Below are 10,707 nucleotides of genomic sequence, written 5' to 3'. Positions count from 1 at the left end.
AGGAAGGCAGGAAGGCAGGAAGGAAGGCAGGAAGGAAGGAAGGAAGGAAGGAAGGAAGGAAGGAAGGAAGGAAGGAAGGAAGGAAGGGATTCTGAGTACTCCCAAAACCTGCTGCTGTGCTGTTATCTATAACTGGTTTTAACAATATTGTCATATACACAAAAAATCCTAGAGGTTTTTTTAGGGGTTAATTTTACTTGTTTGTTAACAAATTAATCAGAGCATTAAAAAGATATTTCCCTTCCACGATCTCCTGCATTGAGTATCTGCTCTGTTCTTGGGTTGAATACCAAGTTATAGCAGAATAAATGCACTTTTTTTTTTGCTTCTTTTGTTTGTATTTCATTTTAAAAATTAATGTAGTTCTGGTAACACTGGTAACTGGAGACTAACCCAACAGGCTTCTCTCTGTATAGTTTTTAATAAGATTTTCTTCCTCTACAAATGACCAGTTTCTGTATGTTCTGCTAAAAAATTACTGGTTTCAGTTCACACACTCCTAGAAACAAAACACTGACAGATCATTGTCAATACTACTCTGTACAACAGGGGTACATACGATTTCAGCACTTAGACTGCAGTGATGGTCAATGCTACATCTTTTTCCCACCAATATCTTACAAGATCTCAACACTTATGTCTCAAGAGTCTCTGTAAATTCACTGTGTTTATCATCAAATTATGCATGGATGGATAGAAAGCTCTCACCTCAAGTTACTAGAGCAAAATGTTTTCATGGTGTAGAGGAAAACCCAAGTTTTTTATAACTCCCCAGAGAAACAGCTGTTCTAGCTACTGCATTCACCTCTCTGATGCTACTGCGTTCCCAGCAGCTTTCAAAGAGTCAAAGCACCTTGGCTTTATTAATATTGCCATGCAAAACAAATCAATAAGTTTATCTGGGAGAAGAATTGGACAGGAATTAGAAAATAGAGAGAAACAAATGCTGGCATTTTCTGATATAAGCCAAGCCAATTCAGATTCTTCCAGAGTCTCACCAAATAAGTCCAAAGAAGATGCCAGATTGTGTTGTTTGACCTCCTATATCCTTTCAGCTTCTAAATCTAGTAGAACTGAGCCAAAGAATTTATGGTTGTCTAAATCAAGTTTATATGAAATCAGATTTCCTGCAAAGTATCCAAATCTGAATTTAGAATTAAGAAAACTGCCATTTCAAACATTTTTCACCCATGGCTCACAAACTTCAGCCCATCATTTCTAGCTGGAGTGTGAATATACTTCCAGTTTGGTTTGGCTTCAGTTTCTCTCTGGTAATTGTTTTATTGTTTGTTTTTTTTTTGTGATTCTTCCCTATGCTGCTCCTCCTGCTAATATACTGAGCAAAGCAATCCTATTAAATCTCTGATTTTAAAGCATTTTCCCCAGTGATCAGCTGACACTTGCTTTTCTTCCTGGCACCCTTGTTGACTTGGCTGTGTCTCACGTGAAATAAACACAGCAGAAGCAAATTCAAGAGAGTTGTTGAGTCATTTCTGTGCCAAAATAACTTCTTCTTTACCATAAGCCTCCCTACATATTTAAGCATTTTTATTTTAAGAGATCTGGTTGTATAACCTGCCAAAGTATATTTTCTCCTGTCAGCATGAAAGCTGTAATTGCAATCTACCTCCAAATATTTCTTTTTCTGCATACTCTGACATTCATAGCTAGGCTCACTGAGGATGTTAAAGCAATCCAGCTGGTGACTTAAACATCTTGTGACTAATGAAAATTAGTTAACAATTAGTTAAATTGTTGGTGGGAGAGAAACATTCAACAAACTTTCTGATGTCACCAAATTCCCTTTCTCCCCACACTGATATGTGACTGGGCATTTGAAAAATGGACTTGAAGAATGTAGGGGCAGATTCTGGTGAAGAAAATACCTGCAGCTCCATACAAAGCTGAGACAGCGTCTCTTCTGGAGATAGCTCCTCTAGGGAAAAAAAAAACAAAACACAAAGAAAGAGATCAAGTTCAAGAACAGTAGATGCAAAATGTTAATGCTCTGCTGTTTATTCACGTGAGAAATAAGCAACTTCATATTCTTCCCTGCCAGAGAAGTTTCTGTGTGGATGTGTGCATTTCACAACCCACCTTGTACTGGTGCAGGTGTAGGCCCAACTTCTGCTTGTGTAACCTGGACTACTAAACTTGTAGAAGTTCCTGAATGCTGTTGTCAGGACAAAACCAACAGATTTGGGCTTTTCGCTGTCCATGCTCTCTTTCACTAGAAGTTTCTTTATTAGACTTTGGTATTTATGGGCAACTCCATAACTGAATGCAAAGTCTCACCATTGGTAAGTCTGAGAAAATGATGTGCAAGAGAATGTTCTCCTTATTGTGCTGCACAGGACTGTGTAAGCAATTCCAGGTGTCTGACCAGTAAAAGACTGGACATCTCTGGACCACCTTGTGGAGTGTGAAGTACCTCTCCACTCCTGCAGCAAAGCAGCAGTGCTTTGATGTAGTCCTGAGTGAATCCAGCACAGGAACATTCCACTTTAAATGCACCACAGACTATAAGGCAAGAGAGAACAAAAGTCAGCTCTCCAACTTGGGCAGCTTGGTTTTGAAATGTAGAACTTTCTAATAGTATCTGTAAAGAATCAAAGTTGAACAACCAACAGGCCAGTTCCCTTCCTAATCCCCAAATTTTTCTTTTTTAAATATGGCTAAGGAAGGGGAAAGAATAGACTGAGATGGGTGGCACCTTGAAAAGATCCATCCTCAGCTGGTAAAATTTGGGAAGCAGTCATTCCCATTTTTAACTAGGCTATTTTATTTTTTTCTTTTAATATACTACTGAGGGTATTAGGAAAAAATAATAATTAAGAAAGTCTGCAGAGATTTATAGTCTTGGCTTGATCTTACCTATCTTTAGATGAGCTTAATCTTACCAATATAGATGTTTACAATATGGTCAGTGGAGAAAAATTAGGAAGTACAATGTGTAGTTTGTGCCATGCCAAGGAAGAAAGCACTACTGTCAGATAGCATATTCTGTTGTCCTAACTGGGTCTCTTTCTCCCTAGTGATTCCCAGGAGACAGATGTAAAAACTTGTTTCATATTCATCGTATTGGATGAATCTTACACCCCATGATTTTGCTGAGTTTTGCACCAGGTGTCAGAAGATTAGCCTCAAAATTAAGAATACAGACTGTGAATAAATCCATGCAAACAACACTCTGCTTAAGAGGCTAAAAAAGGTATTTGCATTTAGCAAGTTTGCATGTATTACAATAAGTACATTTGGAAATTAAGGTCCTGCTTCAGTACCAGGAGTCATTTGAAAACCAAGATAAAAATATTTATAAAGCCAGTATGTGCTCTGGGTTGTGGTCAACCAAGCATACATAACTCTGCCATTTCCCAACCTATAAGCCTGTCCAGATGCAACAGAAATAATCTATTATATGTGCCTAATCACAAAGATGCCTGAAGCACAAGTTTTGTTGCATATTGGATTCTGTCTGAGAGCTCGTAAATTGTAAGTACAAATGCTTTTTTTTTTTTTTTCCCCCCTCATAGCTGGAATGAATAACACTGTATGTGCTCTTCCCACCCTATGGGTTTTAGTCTGTCTTGAAGGGAAATAAATATTGAGGAACAAGACATGAAGCGGAAGAAAGGAGCTATCAAGCCAATAAGTCTTTAAAGCATAATGCAGTATGTTTGATCATTCTTGTATATAAGCATTAACCAGTGAAACTGAGAGATGTTTTTTGCTCCCTTTTTAAATCTACTGGCCAATGCAATTGACTCTCCTAATAAAATTATCTCTGCAACATAACAAACTCATAACTTCAAAACCTGCACACCGAAATAGACAAAAAAACACAGATGTGAAATCATGAGCCACATTCCTTGAATTCAGGAGAAAACAGGAGGGAGAGCAGGAATTAGTCAGGGATGAGCTTCATTTTCACTGGAGCTCATGCTGTCGTTACAAACATGACTAAACACAAATTACAGAGCTCCATCCCTCAAATCCAGCCAGCACTTGCACATTGGACCTAACAGGCCTGGCCAGCCAAAAAAGCCTTCTGTCAAAACCAGAAAATCAATTGAATTAGGAAGAGAAGCAGAATAATTTTAAAGAGCAAGTGGTAATTATGTAATTAGAGAAGAAATACATTGCAAATTGTAAATGAGGGAGTGTGTTTCAAAAACACCCATATCACCTTTTAGATTTTCCTTTCAGTTTAAAAAAAAATGTTTGCTCAAGTGTACAAAATATGCTAGAATCCTCCCCAGATTTCATGGCAATTTAGAAAAGGAAGTTCAAGCCTACAAAAAGCAACTGAGGCCCCAAATCACTGAAAGACAAGTATTTTGATAAACTTATCAAAACATTTTACCCCTCTACAGATCAGGCTGCAGCCCATAAAAAGATCTGCATAAATGGAGAAAACAGTCATCTGTAAGAGTGTCTGAAAATAACTAGGAATCAGGAAATAGAAGCAAAGATCCTCTAAACCATCTGAATACCCCAAGAATTTTAGTACTAAAGTGTTCATTGAAAATGCAGCACTGTAAAATATTCAGTGATTTTAAACATCTGTTCACTTACCCAACTTGAGCTGTGGTAAATCAGGAATCTCCTTCATTATGAGGTTGTAATACATGTGAAGTCCTCTTTGAGCATTCAAGAGTAGAAGACAGAGGTCCTTATGCCATTTGTATGCATGCTGCATGCAGTTTTCAGATGGGACATAAAAACTACCCTGTGTAACAAAAGTATCAAGAAAATAAAATGCAGAGATCAAAATTCATTGTTTCCATTTGTCCTGGAGGTTTCCACAAAAATCCAGTTGTGAGCAGCCTTTCATTTCTAATCGAGTAGCTGGCACCAGACAGAGATTTCAACCATCCCTACCTCCTAGCCACCTAACTAGCTAGATGTGGCTGTGAGCAACCTAGTCTAGAGGGAGGTGTCCCTGTCCATGCAGGGAGGTTGGGACTAGATGATTTTTAAGGTCCTTTTCAACCCAAACCATTCTATGATTCTATGATGCTATCTGTAGTCATAACAGTACGTTCATTCTACCTGTACCTTTTTTCCAAACCATACCAAAAACTACTAGGTCCCAGCAGTGCTGTCACATATACAAAGACCCTCAGTCCAAACATTCCAACAGAGAAGTCCATCTCTGTCCTTCATACGTCCCACCATGGAGCCAGTGTCTCCTCACACTGTTGATAGTGCTGTGCAAAACACAGACCCTCTGCTCTAGTAGGGGTGGAAAGGGCTATGAAGAGGGCTACATTAACTTTCTTTTCTCCTCATATCCTTTTATCCCCTTCTGCAAAGACTGCAGCTTGATGGCATTGTGGTATGCTTTGTTATGCATATTGATTTAAAAAATGCAGATGGCCTTGTTATCTTATCAACAAATCAGAGCCGCTTTGTACTCTAGTATCAATGTCTGGATTACTGTACCTCTTGTTGGAGGAGATGTAATTGGGTAGATCACAGTGTGGTTAATACAAAAGCTTCCCTAACAACACATTTACATTGAGAACATAAACTTCTCATTATGTCACCATAAATACAAACTTTCAACTTCTGCCAAAAAACACCGCTTGTATAAATTACTCACATTTGAAATTTCAACTGCTCATACTTAAAATAAAATTATTTCATAAACTGTGATTTTGTGCCCAGGATTTCATGGAGAGTTGCAAAGAGTAGTATGATAGCTATCAGTAACAGCTTCTATTTCTGAGTTCTCTGTGTGCATTTTACAATTTTTGTCCAATGATGCAGAAGAAAAGTGTGTGAGCACTTGCAATCAGTGATTATATCTGGTTGTTGTTTCCCCAAACAGGAGTGAGTTATCTGTAGTTCAGGAGAAGAAAGTGTTATGAGAACAGAGAAGTGGGAAAAGCACCTAGGTGTTCTGTCCTTAAACTCTGTGAAAAATCAGGCAAATTTGGAATACATCTAGATCTCCTTATTTACAGCATATATTTTGCAAAGAGGGGGGAATGACTGTTTTCATCATAAAACTAGCATCTAAAACCAAGGAGCTGAACTATGGGCACTTTTTTTTCATTATTTATGAAGTATAGGACAACTGAGCTCATGTTCCACAATGTAAGTAGATAGAATCAGGAGCACTGAGTATAGCCCAGACAAGTCAAAGTCCTCCAGCATTGCTGTCCATTGAAATTTATTGTAAGATACAGATAGTACACATGGGCTCATAGAGGGCTGAAAAGACTGCTCCCACATCTCCTTTCTCTGTTCCAGCTCTCTGGGAGGAATATCTGTGCCAAAGAAAGGTGCTGGGCTTTGAGAACACTGTTGCACTGGAGGAGTTGCTCTGCACAGCCGCAATTCAAGGCAATGCCAAAGAGGCACAGTCCAGGCCCTGCTGCATGTAAGTAAGAAGCCTTATCTTTCAGCTGAAGCATTTTTTTGAAACTGCATTAAATGGCAGCTGACTTGGAAATCCTGCTGTTTAATGGGAACACCCATTCTCATTTGAAAAATCCTTTTTTCAAGGTTGAAAGTGAGTGTGATAGAAAAATACCACCAGGCTCCACAACTCTGGTCCTTCAATGACTTAGATATTACTGCTCTCACAGTTTCTTCTGAAAGTTGACACACGCATATAGGGTGCAGAGCAGGACGTAACAGCAATTAATAAACCCACCTCAGGGACAGTTTAATGGGAACTAAGGTCTGTGCATCCTCATTTGCAGGGAGACCAGCAGGGTAGGCATCTGTCAGATTATGCCATTATAAACTGCTGCAGCTAAATCAGCTTATCCGTCACTGTTCAGTAAGCTGAGAAATGTCAAGAAATATCTTCATTTGAAGATTGCAAACCTTCCACATTTGCCCTTTCAATTGCATCTTTTGTTGTTCATTTATTTAGGTGACCCTCTATTTCCTATGTTATAACCTGAAACAGGGAATCTGATTACACTACTAACAAACCAAGTTCAGTAACAAACATGGTACATGCTGTGCTAAGGGAAAACACTGCTGTAAAACCAGCAGTCAGGAAAACCAGTGTCTGTGACCCACTAAACAGATAAAAAAGTGCTCAGCAATCAGGGTTTCCTGAATAAGGAGGACAGGTATCAGTTTACTGCTGGTTAAGACAAAAATCCTGTTCTGCACTTGTAATATCTATTGTAAAAGTACATCTTAGGTTCCTTTGTAAAGATTCTCATGACCTTTTGCATTAATTCCTTTGGTCTACTGTTATTTTAATCTCATTAATTTCTAGGTAGACAGATTTTTCTATGCTAGTTTTAAGATGCATCTGCACTCATTTCTTTTTCCAAGACCTTCTGTATCTCTGACTTTTGCCCTTTTCTATTTCTGAAGATCTTAGGAGCAAATGAATGCCTAACAATCTTCTTCGTGAGACTTAACCATCTCTAAGTACTCTGAATGCAAATATGGACAGCAAAGTTCTCCTATCACCTGCCAAATATGATTCAGCACCTATCTGATGAGTTTAGCAATGAGATTTCTTTCTATGCTGAGTAAGTTATCAGTAGAAAGACATATTACCAAAATCTAATCTAGTGACCTCAAGAGGAGGAAGAGTTTTACCAGGTTTGAAGATTGAACTAGTTTTGTGAGTGCCGGGTTGAAAAGCTGGAGACAGGAAGGTTGGTAAGTTTGTGCCTTGTTGTATCTTCTATAGAGAATGTTCCTCTGTCGTGTTCCCCAAACTAGAAGTCAGGCATCAAAGCTGAATGTATTATACTGAGAGCAGAGTCACAGAATCATTTGGGTTGGAAAAGACTCTTAAAGAGCACTGAGTCCTACTGTAAATGTTACAATGCCAAGTCCACCACTAAACCATATCCTTAAGCAGCACACCTACATGTCTTTTATACACCTCAGGGACGATGAGTCCATCACTTCCCTGAGCATCCTGGTCCAATTGCTTGACCAATTGCTTTCAGTGAAGAAATTTTTTTCCACATATCCAAACTAAACCCTCCCGTGGCACCACTTGAGACCATTTCCTCTTTTCCTATCACTTGCTAATTGGGAGAAAAAGCCAACACCTACCTCCCTACAGCCTCCTTTCAGGTAGTTGTAGAGAGCGATAAGGTCTCCCTTCTGCCTCCTTTCCTCCAAAATAAACAACCCCAGTTTCCTCAGCCACTCCTTGGAAGACTTGTCCTCTAGACCCTTCACCAGCTTCACTGCCTTTCTCTGGACACACTACAGCACCTCAGCATCCTTCTTGTATAAAGAGCCCAGAAATTAACACTGAATTTGAAGTGTGGCCTCACCACTGCCAAGTGTAAAGGGACAACCACTTCCGTAGTCCTGCTTGCCACATTATTTCTGACACAAGCCAGGATGTCATTGGCTTTCTTGGCCACCTGGGCACACTGCTGGCTCATATTCATCTGGTTGTTGAACAACAACCCCAGGTCCTTTTCCTCTGGACAGTTTTCCAGCCACTCTTCCCCAAACCTGTAACATTGCCTGGTTGTTATGATCCAAGTGCAGGACCCGGCACTTGACCTTGTTGAACCTCATCCAATTGGCCTTGGCCCATTGATCCAACCTGTCCAGGTTCTTCTGTAGAGCCTTCCTACCCTCAGGCATATCAACATTCCTGCCCAAATTGGTGTTGTCTGCAAGCTTACTGAAGGTGCAATTGATCCCTTCATCCAGATTGATAAAGACATTAAAATGAACTGGCCCCAGCACTGAGCCCTGAGGAACGCCACTTGTGACCAGCTGCCACCTGGATTTTACTCCATTCATAGTAACTCTTTGGCCCTGGCCATCCAGGCAATTCTCCTGATCTTCCTCCTTACTTCTGCAAGAACTGAAAACTGATTGCTGTGCTCAGGATGGCCTCCAACCATCACATCACCCACAAGTCCTTCTCTGTTTGCAAGCAACATGTCTAGCAGGCCACTCTCCCTCGTTGTCTCCCTCCCCAGCTGTGTGAGGAAATTATTTTACACACATGCCAGGAACCTCCTAGACTGTTTGCCCAGTACTGGATTTCCAGCAGACATCAGCCAGGGTGGCAGCATGTTCCTATTAGAGCTCTGCCTGGGAAGCTGCATCAGTCATAGCAGGTGCAGAGTGTAGAGAGAACACGGCCTCCTGCCTGTTGGATACTATGGCTCCCTGCTCAAGCTGGCAGAATTACAGCACTCTTCCTGCACACCCTTCTGCACAAACTGAAGCTGCTCGCCTCAGTGACATGTTTTCTCAGCTGCTGTTGCATGAGAAGTAGGGTCCTGGCAGGTCTGTCCACTCCCCTGAGGTTTCCCTGCTTCAGGAAACCTCCCTGTGCACCCCACTAGAGCTCTCTGCAGTTACCAGAGCTGCTTGCCTCAGTGACTGAGTAAATGCAAAATACTAACCAATTCCTTATTTCTCAGTGGCAAAATAAAGAAATCCATTTTCCTCAAGTGTCAAGTGAGCCCTAAGTGTACTGATTATACCAAAAAGGATATATCACTGAAGGAAGGTTTGCAGGGTGTGAGGAAGAATCATGTACGTGCAGCTTTAATTCCTTCATTTCTCAGTTTACTGATGGATGATGATATCAAGAAAACCCCAGTCAAATGCCAGATGAAAAAAAAACAACTGACTGGTGTTTTGGAAATATAAAGGCTTCAGTTCAATTTGATCATGTTCTGCAAAGTCAGGTCCCAACACAGGATCATCAAAGTCTCTTGTCCATCAGTCCTCTAAGATGTTCTAGATTTACCCAGCCATATAAAACAGCCTATAAAATCAACACCACCAAAATCCCTAAACATTCTTTATGATATCCTTCCTGAATATATTTAAATAAATCAGCCTTTTAAATGAGTAGCTTTCCTGTGTAATGTTATTTCCAGTCAACAGATTTCTCCAATAATTAGAGTGTATTACTTTGCAAATGTACTTTTCCTTTATAGCAAGAGAAAGGAAAATTACTTGCGAAAAGCAAACACCGTGATTAAATAAGGTTTGTGCCAGTTCATTATTCAAATGCAGAAAACAATTTCTGAATATCCATTTTCAGTGTACTAAATCCATCTAATATCAAAAGGTACCAATTGGATTTTATGCTTTGCAGCATACAGTAAGTTTCTTGTATTTGGCTTGTATTAATTGCATAAGCTACATTAACTATGTAGAATGTACAATACTACTAACAGTTGGTAAATTAGACCCTTTACATTTAATCTAATTTAACATAGCATTTCACAATGCAGATTCAAATTCAAATAGCCTGCCAATAATTTGAAGATACTAAAAAGCCATTCCAGACTAAACAGCCAAGCTTTGCAGTCTCCAGCCGTAGTTCATTAGCAGGCAGAGCTAGTCTATCTAGTCTGCTTCTGGTGAATATCTGAAGTACTGCTTGAAACAGAGGAAAAAAAATGCACCAACCCAAGATGAATGCAGTTTCTGAAAGCACAGCATCTACCTCCCCATCTGCATGCACACATTGGTCACCTAACATAAATTTTATTCCAGCTTCAAACTCACTGATAAAGGAGGTTCTTCATCTCTGCTTTGGACATTGTTTTCTAAAATAGGAAATCTGTTATTTGCTGGTTGGATATGAATTTTTCATTATAGCTTGAGTTTGACCATTAGTGTTTGCACCTTGTTATCATTTTTTGAAAAAAGAGAGGATTAAAAGAAAACAATTTTTGGCAATTAGGGATATGATAGAAGCACATGAGCAGAAGGACACTCTTT

General features: G+C 39.7%; 1 protein-coding gene across 1 annotated transcript in view; it reads right to left on the bottom strand.

The window, feature by feature from the left end:
* FAM135B (family with sequence similarity 135, member B) overlaps positions 1-10,707 on the bottom strand; it is a gene marked incomplete at its 5' end in the record, with an annotated part of 51,795 nt that overhangs the window by 22,053 nt on the left and 19,035 nt on the right. The window contains 2 exons of the mRNA XM_009997740.1: positions 1,887-1,936; positions 4,576-4,729. Coding sequence (XP_009996042.1) covers positions 1,887-1,936; positions 4,576-4,729 — 204 coding nt within the window. The remainder of the gene's footprint in view (positions 1-1,886; positions 1,937-4,575; positions 4,730-10,707) is intronic.

Source organism: Chaetura pelagica, unplaced genomic scaffold, assembly GCF_000747805.2.
Source record: "Chaetura pelagica isolate M959 unplaced genomic scaffold, ChaPel_1.0 scaffold200, whole genome shotgun sequence".
Taxonomy (NCBI): Eukaryota; Metazoa; Chordata; class Aves; order Apodiformes; family Apodidae; genus Chaetura; species Chaetura pelagica.
This window is presented reverse-complemented; position numbering and strand designations above follow the sequence as displayed.